This window comes from Mus caroli, unplaced genomic scaffold, assembly GCF_978045245.1.
Source record: "Mus caroli unplaced genomic scaffold, Mus_caroli_1 scaffold_14, whole genome shotgun sequence".
Classification (NCBI taxonomy): Eukaryota; Metazoa; Chordata; class Mammalia; order Rodentia; family Muridae; genus Mus; species Mus caroli.
In genome coordinates, this window is record NW_028227269.1 from 114763131 (window position 1) to 114786002 (window position 22872).

The 22872-nt window shown below is 46.4% G+C and overlaps 1 protein-coding gene across 1 annotated transcript in view; it reads left to right on the forward strand.

The window, feature by feature from the left end:
• Window positions 1-22872, forward strand: part of Ptprn2 (protein tyrosine phosphatase receptor type N2) — an 808594-nt gene that overhangs the window by 725578 nt on the left and 60144 nt on the right. Inside the window, exon 15 of the mRNA XM_021179074.3 lies at window positions 9410-9557. Coding sequence (XP_021034733.1) covers window positions 9410-9557 — 148 coding nt within the window. The remainder of the gene's footprint in view (window positions 1-9409; window positions 9558-22872) is intronic.

Below are 22872 nucleotides of genomic sequence, written 5' to 3' on the forward strand. Positions count from 1 at the left end.
GGGTCCTACATGTTGTAGTGGGTGCGCATTTACACCATAGCAGGACAAGTTCCGGTCAGCTACAAGACAACCCATCCCCATCCTGTCAAAAGCAGAAGCAGCACCTGGCAGGCAGGACAGGCATTCTGGGAACAAGATGGGCAGGAAGGTCATCTGTACCCTGGGTGCTGCTCTGCCTCTTCATTTTTATCGTCCTTGGCTCCTGTTCCAAGCACTTCTCCTCCCTTCTGTCCACTTGACTCTCTCCTTCCCTGGCTTTCCCACATCGCTTTGAATTTCTAATTTTGAATATTTATCGTGCTTGCCACATTTTAGTAACAGACAGTATTTAGAAAATGCCAGCTGCAGATCTATAGGTCACCAGCAAGCTTTACCTAAGCAAGCATGTGCCACCCCTCCTTAAGTCTTTATACCCACATACATGAGGCGAAGGCAAGTAGCCATACCTGCTTCCTCCTGCATCTGTGTGTATTCTTGCTGAACTTCAAATGTCTTACTTTTGGAATTCAGACACTTAACAAGAATGTTTCCCTTTAAGGCATTAATGAAGACAGCTGACAGTGTTTATTTTTAAAGAAAAAAAATAAAAAAGGTCATCAGTTTCCCTCAAATGGCATGGAAGCAGCTTACTCCTTGTTTTCAAAAGCATTAGCCTCACTTGTGACTTTAAAAAATCAAACCTCACAGTCTTGTCACGAGGTAGGAAAATGTAAATGGATGGTATTCTTCCACAAAAGGTCTGACTGTAGCATCAGTAAATTAAAGGGCATTGTGCCGTAATGGGCTCCAGGGTAGAAACAGGAAGGGCTGGAAGCAGAGCTTTCCAAGGACTAATTGCTCCAAATCAAGCTCTCCACAACTCAGCTTTTAAAAACGGCCTTCCCCTGAGGTGGGCTGATGCTTGCTTTTTTTGCAGCGTCACTATGCTTTGTGGGGAAGCTTCTACTTGCTCTCTCTGTTTGATCCCAGAGGCCTTGTTTAATGCTGGCATCGATGTTCTTTGTGTACCCTGACTAGTGAAATGATACCAGGTGGGTCCTAATGGGCTTATTTCCAAATGTTCCTCTGTCCTCTTGAATATCTGTGTTGTAAGGAATGAGTTTATTGTCATTTCTCAACTTGATACTAATAACAAATCTTTTCTGGGTGTCTACTTCCATGACAGTGAGAGCAAAGAGCCACCAAGGTAGCAGTTTCTCTGACTTCTAATGGGCCAGGCTCAAGCCGACCCCACTAGGCTCCGTCCAGTTGCTACAAAGGGTGCCAAGGTGGCTGTCATGTGTGGGTCGGAAGCAACACCAGGGATCCCTAGGCATGTACCTAAAACTCACACGGCCTCTGAAGGCCTCTTGACCACCGCTCCGGCCTTTCATTATGAGTGACAGAAACTTCCTTGCTGAGAGTAAAATGTCCCAGTTCCAATGTCAAGGTTGGCTTGTTGCCTGTAGTCACATGGTACTTAATTGTAACAAAAGCATGTCAAGTGCATCCTCAGGAAGTATCAACATCCAGGAGGATGGATGTCCTCCCTCAAAGACTAGAAGTCAGTGGTCTTGAAATCTTAGTGGAGATCAAAATTAGAAAGATGTCGACCTAAGTCCTCCTAGACATGCACCCTTCAGATCCCGAAATCTCTGTCAAGAACACAACACACAGCTGAAAAATGAAGATGTGCCACCTAGCATTCACTAAAAAGCCTGCTCACCATGAAAACCAGGTTCCCTAACTAGCTTCTCAGAAAAACCTCCAAATTGTAAGCACCAGACCCTTAAAGTCAGGGTGGGTCTTACCGCCAAGGCTGGCTCCATCTCAGCCTGTTTGCTTCACCCCTTATCCTGTGCTTTCTCATTCTTCTGTATAGAACCACCAGTAGAGCACCCAAGGTGAGCTTCAGTACACTGGTGCACATGAATTAGTTTAAAATGCCCTCCCCCCCCCGCCCCCCCCAGAAACCAGAGACCTTAGTTCATCCAGTACCCAGTGCAGACTGCATCAGTACAGGACATGTTAGCTCCCAGATGAGCCCCTACCCTCATGGTGTGCATAGAGCAGGATGCCTGTGGTGTGCACAGAGGAAGGTTCCCCTCACATGCATTGAGAATACCTGTTGTGTGCTTAAGGTGAAAAGGTCCCTGAAGAAACAATGCCTATCTGGGGTTTGAACACAAAGGAGGTTAAAAACAGTAGAGTTTTTTGTTCAACCATAAAGAATGAATGAAATCATGCTATTTGCAGGAGAACAGATGGAACCAGAGACTGTCATGGTAGGCAAAATTAGCCAAACCCAGAAAGATCCTACAAGCATTCTCTTATACATGGAACCCAAAAGTAGTAGAGACCCCCTAGAAAGAGGAAAAGTAGGAGTGGGAACAGGAGAGGGTGGTAGTGGTGGGTGTTTAAGTAGAAAAGAACATGTTAGAGAAAAAGACTTCAGATGTAGAAGTGTTATGGAAAAAAGCTTTCGTAGCCATTGCTGTGTCTCCAGATAAAAGAGCTGACCTTCAGTTGTGGCTACAGCAGAACACTGGGACAAGAGCCCTGGTTTACAAATGTCTCCTGGATTGCAAGAATGGAAGAGACAGAACAGAGATTTAGAGTGAGACAGTATAAATAACTTGTCTAAATAACTTACATTGCTTTTATTTCCCCCTCAGGGGATTTGAAGGGCACCCATCATCAATACAAAATTTTCATCCATTACAGAACCTTACAGGAAATCCCAGGTGACCTGCAAACACTCTTTCCATGGTAGCTGAGGTACCAATATCCCCTGGGAAAAGGTTGGTTTCAAGACAAGTGAGAGCTGAAAGCATGGAGAAAAGCAAGCAGGGAGTGGTGCCAGGCACAGGCTTTTTTTCAGTAGACTGGTGTCAAGATGGAGCCAGGAGATGGATAAAGCCCAGATCATAAGTCAAGAAGGACATGGGGTGATGGAAGATTCCAGATCAGAGGCCATGGGGAGACAATGGCAGGACTCAACACATAAAGGCTCAAGCTCATAGGATAAGAGGGTCATAGGAAGTGATTACAAGTTATAGGATCACAGGACAGTGTCCTACTTAGGGTCACTTTTGCTGTGATGAAACACCATGACTAACACAACTTAAGGCAGAAAGTGTTTATTTCATCTTCCAAATAATAGCCCATCTTCTAGGGAAGTTAGGACAGGAACGCAAACAGGGCAGGAAACTGGAGGCAGAAGCAGATGCATAAGCCATGGAGGAGGATGCTTACTGGCTTGCCCACATGGCTTGCTCAGCCTGCTCTCTTATAGAACCCAGGGCTACCAGCCCAGGGATGGCACCACTGAAAATAGGCTGGACCCTCCCCTATCAATCACTGATTGAGAAAATGCTCTATGGCCTGATCTTATGGAGGCATTTTCTCAACTGAGACCCCCTTCTCTAATGACTCTTTCTCTTTTGTCCAGTTGACTTAAAATTAGCCAATACAGACAGTAAGGGGTGAGATAGGCAAGAGGTAATGGCAGGTCCCAGTCAGTCTGGAGAATGCAGAGCAGGTTTTTGAGCTGGGCCTCCATCTCTAGGTGGATTTGTTATAGCAGAAGCACAGAAACTGATCACAGGGCAGACAGTAGGAGCTGCAGTCAGGTGGGGTGTAAATCAACACGCTAACAAAGGGGAGGTTGGTCAACAAACCAAGGCTAGCCTACTCTTGATGGTTTTAAAAATGAATTGCACTTTACAAAAAAAAAAAAAAATAACATCAACACAACAGATCCACTCGCATTTCGGAAGGGTTAGCTACCTGCAGTCACTTGTGGCCTGAGAACATTATATAGAATATTTAATCACTGGTAAATTTTAAATGCACAATCTTTAGAGTGTTACGATGGAGTCTCCAGCCTTCCCACTCCCTCCCAGGGCAATCATGCTCTTGTCCAGGACATCCCTGTTGGACATGCTGCTCACCTGCTAGCCGCTTTCTTAATATCAAATCAAATGCCAAGGTACCATGGTGCCGTGTTCAAGTAAGCATTATTCCACTTAGTAACAGCCCAAAGCACAAGAGCAGTGCTGCCAACTAGAGTGTGTCAAAAAGAATCTCCCGCATGCGTCCTTTCAGTGAAAAAATAAAATTTCTCAAAGAAGAAAGAAATCAAGGGTTAGGGTTCCTAAGACCTGAGTTGTTGTTAAGTTGCCACTGTTAAACTCTTACTGGGCTTAATTTACAAAATTTATGACAGAATTATTATAAACAATAGCATTCTATACAAAGAGCCCTGCAAGATTCAGGCACCCATTGGGTTGTTGGAAAGTGTCCCACAACCCCAGGTAAATACACTGATTGTGAACAAGGAAGTACAAAGTGGGTGTGGTAACACAAAGGCCTTGACCTCTAGGACCTCTTGTACCCCTAAGGCAAGGTCAGCAGTGAGTCCTGGGACCAGAGAGACGCTAAGGAGATTGGGGAATTCCTAATCAGTTTTTTAACTTCTCAAGGATCTGGTCTCCTGCTTGTATGAGCAAACCTGGTATGGGCATCTCTTTGTTTTAAGCAGGAAAATTCTGTCATGTTGTGAATGTTCAAAGCCTAAACTGTAGCAGCCAGCACTAAAGATAACCAAAACAAACAGCAACCACAAAAAGCGACCAAACACACAAAACTTAAGCCCTCCCAGGTGCCAGGAAGAACAGAATTCAGTTTGTATTTGTGTTTCCTTTTGTTCTATCCTAATTTTCTATTCATTTCCTTTTGTGATATTTATGTAACTAAAGTTACAATTAAAAAAAAAAAAACACCCTTAGGATTAGGAGGATGAGTCTATAGGTAAATTGCTTGTCATACAAGCACAGGGTCCTGAGTTTGAATCCAGCAATCACATGAAAGCTAGCCATGGTGGTATGTGCCAGAGACAGGAGGATTCCTGGACTCACCGGCCAGCCAGTCTAGCTGAATTAGTGAGCTCAGGATTCAATGAGGAGAGGCTAAAACAATAGGGTGGATGGTGGTAAGGAAGACTCTGGACATACACCCCTGAGCCTCCAACCCCATCCACACTCACATGTGAACATGCACACACACCAAACCCAGAGTCTCCCACCACCACCCAGTCCTCACACCTATACTTATAGGACAGCCCAGGAAACCAGCTACACAGCTACACAGGAAAAACTGGTCTTGGCGAAAGCAAAACAAACAAAAAGGTTGTTTAAGTGGCCATTGTAAAACACTCACAGCTGAATGCCCACTACAGAATAAGTATAAATACAGTTAAATTGCAAGTCCATTGGCCTGGCAACCAGAAGCTGCCTGGTCTAAGAGCACTGCCCAGTTGATCCTCCTGGCTACCCCTGCACCTCCTGCAAGAGCAGGCCACAGGAAAGAACAATTTTTGGTTTTATCTTCACTGATTAAAATGTGTTATTTCACTATGAAGGCTGAGCCTCCCCACAGACTCGTATCACAAACCACAAAAGGGGAAGACAGACTCCATATTAATTGCTGCAACCAAATAATGGACAGAAAACAACTTAAGGAAGAGACAACAACTTAATGGTGTGAGGAAGTATTCTATTAGGACAAGAGAGGCATGGTAGCTGGAACAAGAGGAGCATGGGCTGGTTGTTCACATGTCAAAGGACCAGAATCTCAGAGTGAGTTTTTCTTTCTCATAGATAAACCCAGAGGTATACCTCCTAGGTGACTCTACATCCAGCCAAGGTGACAGTGATGCTAAACCATCAGAGAGCCTAGAATGTGGCTGGTAGGTGTGACCATCACTTCATTAGTAGGAAAATGCTGATCAAATAGAGGCATACAGGACCACCTGGTGAGCAGCACATGCCAGGAGAATGAAGAACTTACCTCAGATTTATTATAAACAAGCTCATCAATAAGTGACTTAATTCTCAGGAGGAAAATGACAGTATCAAGATCTACTGCTTCCATCTGTCCCTCCACCCAAGCTGACGCCCAGAGCTCAGGCTGCATCAAACTTAGAAGTTCAAATGAACTTGCTGTGACTCCATGATGAGGCTGATTGTGCAGTGTAAAGAGCCTCTGTGGTTCGTGTGAATAGGACTCTGACACAGGGTACCTGGGACCAGGTGATCCAGCCAGGGCCTGTCACAAGAGGTATTGTTTTGCCATAGAAAGAGCTTTTGCTCATAATGGGTTTCCTGAAAGAGGGTGCGGTCAGGCTCTCTACCCAGAACCATCTGTACCTGCTCCTGATAGGAAGGAAACAACTTCAGACTCTGAGATTGTACACCTAAGTGGGCTGCTGCTCAGTCCCTACACCCGGACTGGACTCAATGACCCTGCCAGATTTCCCCAAAACAGAAGTGTTACACTGTGCTAAGATGTCATCCTATCTTAAAGAATTGGTGCAAAGGGCCAACGAGATGACTAAGCAGGCCTAGAGATCTTGCCATGCAAGCCTGATGACCTGAGTTCATGTCCTGGAACTCACAGAGAAAGGAGAGGACTCCCAAAGATCATCCTCTGACCTCCACATACACACTGTGGGATACTCACGCACACCATACGCATAATGATCAGTACATAATAGAAGAAAGTTTTAACTGTGTACAAAATACACCATTGATGCTCCTCAATGATTATATCTGCTCATTCTGTGCATTTATTTGTGTTTACACATTTACACATATGTATTCATACATGTATTTTGTGTGTGGTATACACACATGTGTGAACTTGTGAGGGTGGATACCAGAGGTGGATGTTGGGTCTCTCGGTGAACCTGGAATTTGCCAATTTTGCTAGACTAGGTCTGGTCAGAAAGTCCCCAGGATCTGCCTGTCTCCACCTTCTAGGATTAAAGGTTCACACTGCCATGCCCCTTTGACATGGGTGTTGGGATCAAACTCCAGCCCTTCATACAACTGAGTTAAAGAGCTCATTTCCCCAGACACAGTCATCTCCAAGGAAGGTGGTTCTGGCTCCATTCTCTAGACCAGTGGTTCTCCACCTTCCTAATGCTGCAACCCTTTAATATAGGTCCTCATGTTGTGCTGACCCCCAACCATAAAATTATTTCATTGCTACTTCATGATTGTCGTTTGCTATTGCTGTGAATTATAATGTAAACATGTGATATGTGATCCCCAAAGGGGTCATGACCCACAGATTGAGAATGAGTGCTCTAGAGGGAGCCTCTCAACTTTGCCCAGTTTCACATCTTTCTATTTCATGGTCTCTGACTCCATGCTGGAGGGTCCTGAGAACCAGCATTCTGTAGAAAAAGTAGATAGTGTAGTCTGTTGAAACTCAAGGTGCAGCCATTTGCAACAGGGGCCTTCTAAGCAAGCTTCCTCAGTACCCATCACCACCACCAGGCCCTGCATTTCACCCTTAAGAGTTTCTTTTATGGTGCTCACTGGCTTCCAGGGCATGCAGCCACAGGGAGGTGGCACAGCGGGACCCAGCTAACCTCTATGGAGATCCTGGTATGCTTTCGTCAAAGCTTCAAGGAACAGTTGAATGAGCTTCCTTCCTTCCTGAGTAACCAGGAACAGAGAAGTTCCTGCCTCTGCCTTCTACCAAACTGTCACCTGGAGTAGGTGTTAGGGGTAAGATTGACTGAGAGGACTTTCCTGGTTCTTTCAACACTTGGGTGTCAGTGCATGGAAGGTGTGGGTAAGAGCAACGGGTAGAAGTAACAGGAAGGATGTGAGCCCGTGGCTGACTATTGGGTGCTGGCTACTTTGTGCTAAGAGGCCATGTGTGTTCAGGCATGCAAGTATGTGCATATCTTTTTTCTTGTGTGGACACACTTGAAAACATATGTCTCTGTGTGGTATATAGCAGATTAAAACCCCATAAATAGGCTGGCCGTGGTGGCGCACACCTTTAATCCCAGTACTCGGGAGGCAGAGGCAGGTGGATTTCTGAGTTCGAGGCCAGCCTGGTCTACAGAGTGAGTTCCAGGACAGCCAGGGCTATACAGAGAAACCCTGTCTCTAAAAACAAAAACAAAAACAAACAAACAAACAAAAAACCAAAAACCCCATAAATAGGGCTAGAGATACAGCTCAGTGGTAAAGTACTTACCTAGTGAGGAAAGGAAAGCTGAACAGCAGTGGATGATACTCTGGACGACAGGACTCCTGAGCTACAACAGACAACACTCTGGGGGAAGGAATCACTACATCTTACAGAAATCAAAACTCAGCTGGGTTTGGTTCTCCAAGCATCTTTTCTTGGAAGTGTCCCATTTCCAGAGTGAGTGGGTTGGGAAGCTGTGCAAGCCACACGGTGTCTTTGTGTCAGGAAATGGTCTTTATGTCCTCAGTCACCAGTAGTAATGTATTCTCACTGGCAAGTACTGGGAAAACTAGCCCATGGGTCTAACTCTGCTTCCTCTGATTTGTGTTTGGTTAATGCTGGACAAGTTCAGATTTCAGCACAGATCTTCGTAATTCCGGGTATGAATGGTTAAGCTAAGTTCTAACGCTAAGGAAAAATAACTTCTGTGTAGAGCCCTATGGGAAAGAGAGGCAGGCCCACAGCTGTGGGTCTGAGTTCCCTGGCTCTAGGCTGATTCATGAGGAAACACTGCCCCTAAGATGGCTGTCTGACAACCATGTTTCCACATGTTGGCATATGTACTAACAGTGCACATATCTTCCATGTCAGTGTGTGTGTGTGTGCCTGATGGATTGGTAGCACCATTTGAGAATACCATAACTCCTCATTAAATAGGAATCCATGTGCACTCCACCCCTGGTATCCACAGAGATGCTATCTTTCTCTCCCTGAACCCCTTGGAAAGTGGCTCAATGCAGGACCTGGTGAAGACTATGGTTCTGGTTCAGCCTCTACCCATAGGCTGTCTGGCAGGACCCTGGCTGGATACAAAGGGACTTGCCATATAAGCTGTCATTTGCAGGGATGCATCCCCAGGGTTTCTTGGTAGCTATGCACCACTATTTTCCTCTGTAACATCATTTGATGTGTGTCTTTCTGCCCCTTGCTTTGAGAAGTGATGTTCTCAAGTGATGTTCTCAGGGAGGTTTTTCAAGCACATGCATCCCAGCTGCCCCTGCTCATAAGCTTCCCATGGTTCCATGTGCATATCTCCCTAATACTGCTTCTTCTTGCACCAGCGCTCCTTGCTCCTTAGCACAGCCACCTGGCCCCTGCGTCCTATGTCTGTTCCTGCCCACCCCAAGTGTATATGATACCCCTATAGCAGACCCCAATACCGCAGTTGGACATATTTTCTTTGTACACTTAGCCTGTCAGGGAGCTACCTGTCTTCTCTAGAAGATCACCCTTGCTCAAGTACACTTCACAATTACAGGCTCAATGCTTAAGTTCAGTCCCCCAAAACAAAAGCTGGGATAATGACATACTCCATGCTTCCAGACCTGGCCTTGCCAGTCCTAGATCCCACACTCCTGACTCTGTGTGTCCTTTCCAGGCCTACATGGAAGACCATCTGAAGAACAAGAACCGCCTGGAGAAGGAGTGGGAAGCACTGTGCGCCTACCAAGCAGAGCCCAACAGCTCACTTGTGGCCCAGAGAGAGGAGAATGCCCCCAAGAACCGTTCCCTGGCTGTGCTGACCTGTATGTATCTAGCTTGGGTGACCTAGCAGGGGGAGAGGAGGTGGGGACACCTGGCTGTGATTTACTCTGCCCACCATCACAGTCTGCAGAGCCCCAAGGTCTACTCCACCTCTGTATGCAAGCCTGAGCTCCTAGACTTGTTTCCTTCTACAACTGCCCCAGCCCCAAAAGCCAGACTGCCTCTTTGGATGCCATGGTAGATCACAGAGAGTGCCTGTTGGGGACAGAGGAACCCTAGTGGGAACTATCCCTATGACTGTTTGCTCTAGTGTAGGAAACCTATGGGATCCTATGGTCTGAGAACATATGGGGCTGCAGAAACGGGCATGGTCGTTAGCATAGAGTTAGGTATTCCAACTCAGTTTTAGCAGTGGTCACTGGTGTTACTGGTACAATATTGCCACAGACATGGATGGCTCACTCTACCTGGGTATCACTGTTGTCCTGAAGCCGCTCCAGTAGAGAACAATTTAGTTTCCTATAATGAAAAGATATACTAGGTGGGCATGCAAAATACAGAACCCCTGGTATAGGAACTGGGTGTGTACATCTTTATAGTACCTGGCTCTCTTCCACATCACTAGCCAGGGGTATCCATATGACCTAGGGAAAGTTTGGACTTTGACTGACAATATGAGCCCACCCAAGAAAGGCCTCAGTAATCAAAGTCTTCCTATATAAATAGACACTTGACAAACATTGGTCTGTTCAGAGATGATGGATACATGTGAATAATTCAGCTACTCTTCTACTTCAAGACAAGAGGTTCTTGTCCATATTTCAGAAATAACATATTTTGCTATCCCTGTTCTGAGAGCCTGGCAAAGCCATGCTGGTCTCAGGTTAGCATAAATAGAGCACACAGAATGAAGATCCACGCTGAGATGCCAGAAAGCACCTTGTCATTGAGCCCCCACCTGGGGCTTTGCAGCCTGCAGGCCAGAGACATCTAAGGGCTCTCTTCCAAATAGCAGAATGTTATAGCATCCCCTTCAGTCAGACCTCCTTGGCTTCTCCTTAGAATAAATGCAGGGGTTTGGGCTGAGTTTCAAGCTATGTGCAAAAGTCATGCAGAGCAGTGAGCCTTTAGAATTCAGGTTACCCACCTACGTGTCAACATTTCCCAGAGAGAGAGAGAGAGAGAGAAAGGCTGGTATTCTACCCCCTGCTTCCAGGGGGTGGGGTGGGGTGTCCAAACATGTTCCCCTTAGACAGCTATGATTAGGAACTTGTAGCTTACAAGTTTTATATTTAGAAGAAAAGCAACATAAAGCAGGTCCCACCAACAGCCGGGCTTTGTTAAACACCAGCCATGTCAGAGACTGTTGACAGGTGCTAAGATGCCTGAGTACCAAGCCACTGTCCCTGTGCAATGGTAGAGTTGTGATGGATAGGATAAGTTGGGGCCAGGGAGCTGGACTGGATAGAAATGGGATGAAGGCATCTATCTGACTGTGCTTCAATTTGAAGTCCGCTCCTCAGAACATGCCCTCCCCTAAGAGGCTGGCACAGGCAAACAGTTGGTACTACTATGGTAGCCAAGGGGAAGATCAGGGGCCCTTGGGCCTCTGTGACAGACAGATGTTCATCCCTGCCTGTCCACACTAGAGTGAGGCAGAGAGAAAAATGCTTCCAGGAATGCCAGGAACATGATTGGTACCAACTCCTGGTGCCAACCAATAGGACTCTGCCACCCAGCTCTCAGCTGCACCAAGTGTGAAAAGCGTGAGTCATTGGAGGCCAGGGTCACTAGGGGACTCAGTTTCTCCAGCTACCAGAACCCTGGCCTTGGGCATTAGAGACAAACCGTTGAGCAGTGCCCTCTAGCTGTGGCTTGCTGACCTCTGTCCCAAACTCTGGGGAACACCCCTCTCCTATCCTGCTTTGCTATCTCTCATTAATGGAATTGGCCCTGCCACAGAGCCAAAGAATGCTGAGAAGGGTTTTTCTCATGTTGCTCTGTTTATAAGCGTGCACGCTGATAGCCCACCACAGGAGCGTAAGTGGCAAGATGGGGATTCAGTTCCTCAGCCCTCTGTACTTCCTGTTGGGGTGTCCTTTAGCATGTAGGCACAAAACAGAACTGTCTTTCACTCTGGATGGGTTGCTTTGTCTCCTTTCTGTGACAGTCTCGGGTCTCCTTCATCTCTTACTTTCATCCAGGCATTCAGGCCCCCAACCTCCTGATCGCCCCTGCTCCAGCCTTGTAGTCCACAACCTCACCTATGCCTGTCATTCTTCCTAGTAGCCCCCTATGCTTGCTACCTGTCCCCATGCTTTTGCAAGCTTGTCCCACTCCTCTGCTCTTGAAGAGCCCCTCACACCCTTTCTACCCACTGCCTCTTTGCTGGTGTGGTTCTGTCAAAACCCTGCCAAGGCAGTCCAGCACTGGGCCAGTGAGGTGGCAAGGGGCGTAGCAGAATCACAAGTAGGAAGGCCAGGGACAGGGTCCCCACAGCCCAGCCTCTCCAACACCATCAAATTCTCAAAGAAGCCGCAGCCCACACTCTCTAGGCACCAGGCCAGCATGTGACTGTATCTAGTTGCATTCTCTTGGAACTTTAAAGAATCCATAGGCAGTTTTTGTGCATAGTTACAAAGAATTATGCAATATTTTGTTGGTCTGATTTTTAGATCACCAGCAGGAATATAATGCTGTTTTGGCACACTATATTATAAATAAATTGAAAGAAAATTTTGTATCTAAATTATGATGAGAGAGAGAAGGGCAGAGAGAGAGAGAAAGAGAGACAGAGAGGGGGAGAGGGAGGGAAGGAGGAAGAGAGAGGGAGAGAGAGAGAGAGTGGGAGAGAGAGAGAAGAGAGAGAGATTAATTGATTGATTCTGAAGCCATAAGCAAGAATACTTCTTGGCACAAAACCAAGGAGAACAAAGAGCTGGATACACAGGTGTGTGGCAAGGTCTAGAATACAGAGCAGTCTCCTGTCTCATACCTGTGTAGTATAGAGAAGCAACTTGCTGTCCCAGGGGGTGAGCTGATGTGATGTGTAGCCAGCGTGCTCCCTATGATAGAAGGAAATCCTCCCAAGTGCTCCTTCCCTCTTCAGTCCTAGGTTTCCTACATAGAGAGAGTACTCAGCTACATTTGTATGGGACTCACGTGGCCATGCTGGATCACTTCCAAGTTGCCATCAGAATCCAAGGATGTTTCCTTAACAGTGGCTGTGAGCCCCGGGGTGCCAGCCCTGCCCAACGATCCAGGCTTAGTGAGTTATATCAGAGGAACTGTACTCAGCCTTCTCTCTAGCAGAAGGAACTTTGTTAAATCTCAGAGACTCTGCCCTGTGTCTGTCTTAACCCGCTACCTCCTCTCTTGGATTTTACTGCCTGCTCTTTTATGTTTCTTACATCTTCAAGTCATTGGTCAAGGAGAGTCAACATGGCATCCTCTGTGCTGGCTGAGATCCATCAGGTGTCCTCTGGGAGAGGTCTGGTTGATGAGCCTAAGCCTGCCGTCTAGCAATGTGAACCACTCCCAGACCCTGGCAGCTCTAGCTTGAGCTGTCTAAGCACTCACGACCAGCATGCAACCAAAGCTAGCTATGCATTGCCTTTGTCTTTCTAGTGATAGTGGTGCTTGTCTTGGAGCTGTCTCTACTGCAAGTGGAGGAACTTGCACTAAAATGGCTGTATAACCTGCCCAGGGTAGAAGCCAGCCTTTACCCTCAGATAACTGCTTACAGAACTGACCCATCATAGCACACATGCTGTTTCCCAGTAACTCTCCTTACAGTGCTTGACAAGGTACCCCCAATCTTCCCAATACCATTTTTAAAGCCCCCTGTTGAAACACTTGGCAGTAACCCACAAATTGGCTTTGGGCTCAGCCACTCCCACTTAGCATAATTCTGGGCCAAATAATGACTCTATTTTAGACATTAAGATACAAAAATATATTAGCCCACATTTAAAAATAAGGGCCTTTTACCCATAGCTGCAATTCTGTTATTACATCATAACCTGATGATGTCATATCACTAATGTCATCTGCCCTTATTGGCTCACTCAGGCTGTAATAGCTAATGAGTGACTTACATGGCAGTGGTTTTTTCTTTCCCTGTACTGGGGCCTTGACATCCCCAATAGAGAGAGCGTCAGCATGACAAGGTCCTGTTGCAGCCAATCCTTGGCTCATAGTGTCCAAGACTACAGTGCCCTGTGTTAAGGGATGCTACCATCTGAAGCTAGGCCCAATACCATGACCTTACCACTGCTAAGCCACCATTGTGAACATCCTGGCAGTCGTGGTCTCAGATTTTGTAAGGCAGATAGCCAGAACTCGTTGTATGAACCCCAAGGACGTGGCCTAGTCCAGAGCTAGCCTCAGTGTTCAAGGGTCCTTGATATCCCCATCATGTGCATCTGCCATTTGTTTACTCTGTCTTAACCAGGCCTCCATCATGGCTCACAGCCCTGCTTTTCTTCTCTACATGCCCCTCGTAAAGCAGTTATCACAGTGACCACCTCCCTTACTAGGTGATCATGAGGCTTCCACACAGGAGCCTGTCCGAGAGAGCTGTATAGACCCATAGGAAGCTCACCCGACTCCTCTCCAATGTTGTTACCCAGCCTAAAAGATGAGCCTGGCCAGCAGCATACCCACACAGAGCTACAGAGAGCAGCATGTTCTGTAATCTCAATGTACAGAGCCTCCCATCCCCATATGTTCTTCCTCGTCACTTCCCTGCCTCCATCTCCACTCAGCTCATTCTTACTGGCTCTATAGGTTTAGGCTTCCAAAGACTATAGCTAGTGGTTGCCTTTCATCAGAAATCAAGCTAACCCTAATGGAGTCCCAGTCAAGACCACACATGCTGTCAGAGTACCTGTGATCCCTAGGCAGCAGGCAGCTCAGGACAGAGAGGTATCCACTGTCTGGTAGCTGAATATCTAGTGCTTGTTCCTTGTCATCTGGCTCAGGGGGCAAGAGAACAGTCTCCTGTACAAGGGCCGTGTCTTAGGTCTTCATGAGACAAATGCAAGTGGACTACAGATGGGAAAGGCTCCTACCAGGCTGAGTCTGAGAGGCCACAATGGACTTATGACCCATGGTGAGGCAGCCAAAGAAGTCAGGCATAGGAGGTGAGGATGGTCAGCTACAGGGAGCTTGCAAGTTTGAAGAAAGCCATTTTAGCTTTCTGACCTCTGGAGGTGAGGGCTGTCATGTCCAGTCATTGAATGCTTCAAAGTTGTGGAAGTTGTCACATCAGCGCAGATAGCTTACACACTGAAGATGAACCAGCTCAGTGCACCAAGATGTACCCACACTGCAGGCACCTCTGCCACAACTAGCAGAAAAGGGTGGTAAAAATACCCATTTGTGGAAATGTTCTGCTGCTCTTCCTGTAGAAATGGAGGGAAGGTGGCTAGTGGGAATGGTTTCCTCAATTGGGAAGCAGCCTCGTCCATCCGTGGTTTGATGTCACTAAGGGAAGAACTCAGCTTTTTCACTTGTACTTTTGCATATGATAACACTAGACACTGACTCCACTAAGAAGTTCTGGGTCATGGCTCCTGCGCACATCCTCAGCAGATAGGATATCTACCCCTGCTCTGCCCTGTGTCAGCAAAGACCACTGCTTCTCTGGTTTTTGTTTTGTTTTGTTTTCTTTTGTTTTGAGTCAGGATCCCACCCACCCACCCCCACCCCCACCCCCACCCCCCACCCCCACCCCCCCCCACCCCCCACCCCCGGCCCCGCCATGTAACTGTGGCTGGCTAGGAACTTGCTATGTAGACCAGACTAGCCCAGAACACAAAGAGATCTTCCTACCTCTCTGCCTCCCAAGTGTTTGGATAAAAGGCATGTACCACCTGCTTGGCCTGGCTGCTGCTTCTGGAACAAATGTATCTATCATGCTGTGGTTCTGCCTCTGGGTGACAGAGACCATGGCCTCCTTTCTGAGAGCCCCTGCAGAAAGATGCACCTCTTCCTGGCTGTGAGACTGCTGGTCCTTTTGGTTCTTTGGTGTTCTTCCACAAATGCTCATTGCAGGTTAAGTCTGCAGTTAAGTGGGGGTGGTTCTGGCCATGTGTCCTTCCTGTGCTTTCCTGAAACCATCTTAATGACCCTAAGCATTCCAAGGGTCAGATGACACATCTCTGGAACCCCATTGAGCATCCTGACGTCAGTCAAAGATGGTACCTCTACCTTTCTGTCCCCCAAACAAGCTTTATCCTTCAAAAGTTGCACAACATGCCCACCAATAAGATTACTGTTCCCTGAAAATTATAAAAGTGTGATGTGATATGTGTGAGATAGAGAAAAAGAGAGAGATGCACATTTGTATCTATGCTGATGTGCTTACACATCCATGCATATGAGTGTGGGGACCAATGGGAAACTTCAGGTGCCACCCCGAGGAATGGTGTCCACCTCCTTTGAAACAAGGTTTCTTATTGGCCTGGACAGCATCAGTTAAGCTAAACTTGCTAGCTGGCAAACTCCAGGGATCTTCCAGTCTCTGCCTCCCAGTACTTGGGTTACAGGATTGCACCACCATGCCTGATAGTTTATACTGATAATAGGATCAAATCCATGTCCTTATACATGGAGGAAAGTGTTTTACCAACTGAGACATCACTGCAGACGCCAAAAGTGTGGTTTTATAGATGCTGACCCACTTCAAGCTTAAGTTCCCAAGAGCTGTGTGTTGTACCAACTACGAATCTTGTGTCCCTGTGTAGGGCTAAGTCATAACCTATGTGTGGCAGAGGCCCTTCTGGGAGGACCTCACAGACAGCATGGTCCTGCCTGGTTTGCCTCTGTATGCTTATACCAGATGGTTTAGTGGATATGTAACAAAGTGAAGGTGCTGAAACCCTGGGGAACCCAGATCACAAGTACTTCCCTGCACTGTGCATCTAGGAGAGACCTGAGCAGGTACTCCTCACACTGGCGCCGGTTTCTTCTCACAGCCTGGGGTCCCAGACTCAATGAAAAGGAGAAAGTGAATGGAGCCAGTGTTCAACTCTCTCTGCTTCCTGGCTGTGGATGCCATGTGACCAGTTGTGTTGTGTCCTGCAACTATGCCATCCCCACCAAGATGGACTTGTGGACTTCAAACTGTGCCAAGACAAACCCTTCCTTACGTCGCTTTTGCCAGATACTTCCTCACAACAAGAAAGCAACTAATATAGAAAATAGTTACCAAGAAGTGAGGCTGCCCACAGGTCTTGGGATTGACTTTTAGGTTTTAGGAATGGTTTGCCGGAGGAATGTAGAATTTGAAACTGTGATCTAGAAAATCCCTTACCATGACACAGAGCTTAATGGGCCATTCAGGCCAGAGTCTGGAAGAGCAGAATGACGTGGATGGTAGCTCCATCAAGAACTGAGGCATTCAGGTCTGCTGAAGAATCTGGCTACATCTGCCCAGGTCTGTCCTGAAAATCTAGTGAGGCTGAGTTATGAACTAGAGTTTGACTGACGAGGGAATCTCAAGATAGGACAGCACTTGGGCTGTTGCATAGATACTGCTTTCTGCATTTCATCTTTGTAGCTCACAGAGAGAGAAGGGGAGGGAGGGAGAGAGGGAGGGAGGGAGGGAGAGAGAGAGAGAGAGAGAGAGAGAGAGAGAGAGAGAGAGAGAGAGAGAGAGAGAGAGAGGAAAGAAGAGAAGAGAAGAGAAGAGAAGAGAAGAGAAGAGAAGAGAAGAGAAGAGAAGAGAAGAGAAGAGAAGAGAAGAGAAGAGAGAACCAGGAAGGGGGAGGGATGGGAAGAAGGAGGAGAGGGAGGAGAGACAGACAGGCAGGCAGGCAGGCAGAACAAAAGGTGAACAAATAAATAAGTTTAAAGTTATTGACAGTAGCTGAAAAGGTGTTGGGTTAGCACCATTACAGAGAAACCTTGTGCTCTGTACTGGGTTTACAGAAAATGTATCCCAAGAAGACCCCAACCCACAAAAGACCCTATTTAGTGAAAATGTAAATTCACTGGGAAAGAGAGCCTGCACTGAGAATACCAGCAGAGGGGATCTCTGCTCAGAACAACTGCCCAGGATGATGCTTCCCCGGTACCCATGCAAGAGAAGGATGGAACTGAGGTCCACAGGGCATAACCACAATCCAGGCTGGTATTGTCATCCACATGGTACTTTGTGCAATCAGGGGAGATGCAAGAACTAAAGGGTCGTGGGGGGGTTATAACAAGGTTCTTCAGACTAAGGGTGACAGATTCAGACCCCATGGAAGGAGACCTTGAAAGGCCATTGCATGAAACTGGGAAGATAAAGTCTAAGATGTATTGTTGAAAATACTAGAACAGTGGGATATCCACCCAAAAAGGCTAAAGGCACAGAGAGAGGCACCCCAAGAAAGAGACTGTGTGTGCTGTAGGCTGGAGCCGTGGAACTAACCAAGGCTGTTGAAGCTCAGGTGATCTCATCGCCAGCTGCAGATGCCAGACACGGGACTGCAGGGTCAGTGTTTTCTTGGTTGGGTTTCATTTTTACTGTTCTGCTCTTTTTTTTTTTTTTTTTTTTGCTATCATCCCTCTCTTTTGGAACAGGAACGTTTGTTCTCTGTTGTGATGTGTTGGAAGTCTGTGGCTTTTATCTTACAGGAACTTCTAGTTGAAACTGGGTTCTCAGGAGAAAGTTTATGCTTTAAGCTTCTAAGTGTCATTGAGACTGTTAGAAGGTGATGGGGACTTTTGGAAATGGACTAACTCAGTTTTGCAGAGATGAACACGAGGCTTTAGAGGACAATAATGGAATGTTATGACTCCAAGTATTATATTTGAGTGTCAAGTAGATAAGAAGTTGAGTTGTGTTTCTTTTGTTTTTTTGATTTTTTTTTTATTGTATGTGCATGGGTGTTTTCCCTACAAGTGTATCTGTGCATCACATGCATGTCTGGTGCCCTCAGAGGCCAGAAGAGGGCATCAGATCCCCTGGAACTGGAGTTACAAAGAGTTGTAGCCGCCATGAGCGCTGAGGATGGAATTCAGGTCCTCGGGAAGAGCAACCAGTGCCCTTAACCACTGAGCCATCCCTCCATCCCATGAAAGCATTAATCTTAATTATCAGTGTGGCTAGATTTGGAATCATGGAGAAACACTTCTGGGTGTGTCTGAGAGTATTTCCAAAAAGCCTTAACTGGGGCTAGAGAAATGTTCCAGTGGTTGAGAGCACATGTAGAGGACCCGGGCTCTGTTTCCAGCATTCACATGGAGGTTCACAGTCACCTATGACTCCAGTTCCAGAAGATCTCATGCTATGTTCTGACTTCCACGGGTACCAGGCAAACACACGAAAGAGAAAGAGAGAAAGACAGAGAGAGACAGAGAGAGAGAGAGAGAGAGAGAGAGAGATCAAGTACATGAAACCGTATACATAAATTTTAAAAATAATTTAACTGTAACTAATAAGGGAAGATTCACTCTAAATGTGGATGGCATCATCCCAAGGGCTGATGTCACCACCTGAATGAAAGGAGAAAGAGAGCAGAGCCTCATCTTTCACTCTTCTTTACTTCCTGACTGAGTATACCATGTCACTAGCTACCTACCATGTCCTACCATGTCTCCCCAAGCATGACGGGCAATATTTACCCTCAAGTTGTTCCTTAAGTTGCTGCATCTGGTACTTTGTCAGAGCAACAAGAAAAGCGGGTCACGTTATTTCTTTCTGTTCTTAGGTATTCAGAGACACCCATCTGGCTTTTCAGAGCACTGGAGCAAACACATGTAACAGTGTGGGGTTTTTTTGCCTAACTAAAGTAGGACTGACTACAGTCAGTTCTGTACATTTGCCATCCCTCTCTGGGAACATGCGGCAGCATTGCTGTCCAGTTTAATGTCTGGTTACATAATTGCTGCTCATCAGCTGTCAGTGGGCATGTGAAAGTAGGGAAGGAAGCTATGACCATTCACTGGGTTGACTATAAGGAGGAGTGAGGAACATGGAGGAGTGGCAGTGATGCAGGTGGATGACCAACATGGGCAAATGAATGTGCAGAGGGGTGAGCACCGTATAGGGTTGAGACATGGCGGGATGAAGAATATAGAGGCATGAGGGACGGGGACGTGAGATGAGCACATGGAGATTTGATGGAGATTAAGGGACAAACGCAGAGAGGGGAAGGGATGGTATATTGAGCATCTTGGAGGACCATAGGGAGCATGAGTGCCACAAGGAGAAGAAGAACATGGAGAGACAGGCAACTTGGAGGAATACATGTACCAGTGAGATGGAGATGACTGGCTACACATTGCTTTGCTTGGACCACATGAGCAGCAACACCAGGAGCTGTAAGAACCCCTTCTCTGAGAGGTCTATTCTAGACCAAAGATGGCTTCCATGCATCTTCTCAACACCAAGATTCTATTTCCCATATCCATTAATGATGAAACTTCAGAGCTCTCCACCGTTAAAGGGAGACTGTCGTCCTGGGCTCTTTCCCTTGTAATTCTGGATGTTGGCACTTGTGAAAGTCATTTTCTGTTTACTGATGAGCCAGTGGTCTTTACACACATTTTGCTAACTCAGTGGACTTCCTCTCCATCTGTGGATCCATCTGTAGCCTTAAACTTATTCCTAAACTCCTCACTGTGTTCTAATAATGGATGCCATTTATCACAACAGTCCTGTAATTAGATATTAAACGCCGTATTTTGAAAGACAAGTCCAATCCTCTGAAACACTGAGTAATTTATCCAAACACTCCAGGCTAGCAGATGACAGAAAGCTGCTTTCTCCTGAGACTGGCCAAGAACAGATCTTCCTGGGCCTCCGTTTCTTCTATATAAAATAAGAATATGGCCCCATTTAATATGTAGTCTAGGCATCCAGGTGAGCAGAGATGACATCTGTAAAAATATGGAATGTTGTAGAAATTAAGAATATTGCTGAACAAGGTGCTGATTTGTGATAGATACTGGGGAAAGTCAGAAGATAGTGGTGTGTGGTGGGCTTGACCAACAGTATCCTCCATATTTGTTTCTCACCTCCCCCCCCCCCCCAGATTGCGGATCTAATTAGAAAGAAAATCGCTCCAACAGTGATAGGACTAGATGCAGAAAGCGAGATGCTCCTGGTTCCAGAGTTCTCAGACCGAGTTTTTAAAAAACACACCCACTTGTTAGCTGAAATTGCTCAAAGATACCACTGTTGGCCCATCTGTCCTGTCACTCTGCTATGTAAGTGCTGCCCTGAGGACAGGAAGGAATAACTCCCATAAAGCACAGATAGGAGTCGACCTGGTGTTTGTTTGTCCTCCTGGCTTTCCTGAAACTTGCAATTGACCTGACGTGTGTAGACTGATCTCACAGGCCCCTCTGCCATCCTTGCAGTCTAGGAAGCCTGTATTTGATCCTCATAATGCTGTGTGTATTCCTCTCGCTGGCTCCTATAGCACTGCTTTAAAACTATGAACAGGGAAAGAAGACCACACATTAGGTTAGAGATTTGCTACTGACTTATCTCTAGTGCATGTCCTTGCTGTGCATAGTGTGCTGGCCCTTTTTGAAAGGCCCCATGGGTTTCCAAACACATGACCCAAAGTAGACCAATGTTAAAAACAAAATAGCCTAAGTTTAAAAGCAACACACAAATACAAAATACAATCTAAAACCGAATATACCACCTGAGGGCAGGAGGGCTTGTCTTTCACTTGAGGTTCTTAAAATGAGGGAAAGGTGAATGTTGTGTGCCTGTTGTGCACAGAGGTCCACAGCAGCTGTTGTATGTTAGCAGACAGAAGCCATGACAGATTCTCTTCATATTCAGACTGAAGGCTCCTGCTCACTGTCTTTCTTGTCCCAAGCCTCCAGATTCAAGGGACTTTTTCACAGCTTTCTGATAAGAAAGTCCAGCTGCAGCCTCCTGCTGAGCCCAAGTGCACAGTTGCTCTGTCTGCTGTTCTGGGCCAAGCTGTTCCTGTGAGAGAAGCCACAGTTGCTCTCAGATGTCCCCAGCCTAACAAAGAGTTCCACTAGGAACATTCAGAACTTACTGAGCACGCACGCAATGCTAGAGCCAGGGATCATGAGCTGTGGTCTTTCTTTTCCTTGTTTCTTCCCCACCAGATCTTGCTGTTTATAAATGTTTCTCAAGAGAGGGCTCCCTATTGCCTAAAGTTGGTGTATTGAGAACATTTGCAGTAAATCAGATTTCCAGGTGCTCCTCTGGAACACTCTGGAAGGAACTAGGAACGTGGCTTTCTACTAAAATATTACAGAGTCAGTTGAGCAGGCTACCACAGCAACTTGAAGGTGGGGTATCTCTTTTTTTTCCCCCTAGTATGTGTGAAACTATAGAATACTGGAATAATTTAAGAATATTCCATAACAAATATTTATGATGGTAGCTTGGCGTCAGAAAAAGAAAGTGAACTTCAGTTTCCTGATGCTGCCAGTTTATATTTAGTACAGTTATACAGGAAGGAGCCATCCAGTCCGTGGGATTTTTTTGATAACCTACATCTTTGCTTAAAAAAAAAAAAAAAAAACAAAAAAAAACTTCAGAGATGGCTTGACATTCACTGTCTTAACTGCTTTCATGGTGCTTCTCCAACCCTCAACAGATACATAGGTGGGTAGATAAATGTTAATACCATGAGATGTGTGAACCCTCATCCAGTCTATAGATGTTTCTTGCCTAATCCTGTCTCTGCTGGAAACACCTCCCACCACACCCTAAGACAGCCTGCTAGCCTGCAGTCTTCTCTTGCCTAGAGCCCAACAAATTATGCTTCCCAAGTTCAATCTGGTATAAGTCTCATAACTTCCCCAACCCTGGTGGGGGTTGTTTTAAATTACATGCATGCATGTGTGTCTGTGTGTGATTATGTACACAAGTGCAGATTCCCTTAGAGGCCAGAAGGCATCAGGTCCCCAGGAGTTGCAATTACCAGCCATTGCCAGCCACTGATGTGGATGCTGGAAACCCTACTCAGGTTGTCTGCAAGAGGAGTATGCCCTGGTAAACACTGAGCCATCTCTCCAGCACCCATTGTAGCTGTTGCTGTGTTATTGTCATTTTTAATTATAGCTGGAGGTATATGTAGCTCAGTTCATAGAATGCTTGCCTAGCATGTATGAGGCCATGGATCCAATCCTCAGCACTATATAAACCCAGTGTGGTGTACATGCCTGTTAACCCAGCACTGGGGATGTGGAAACAGGAGGATTAGATATTTAAAGTCATCATTCACACAGTGAATTAGAGGATAGCCTGGGCTACAGGAGACCTTGTCTAAGAAGCTAAAGCCTGGAGTGATAACTCAGTGGTTGAGTGTGTGCAGCTCTTCCAGTGGAGCCAAGTTTAGTGTTTAGCACCCACTTTGGGCAGCT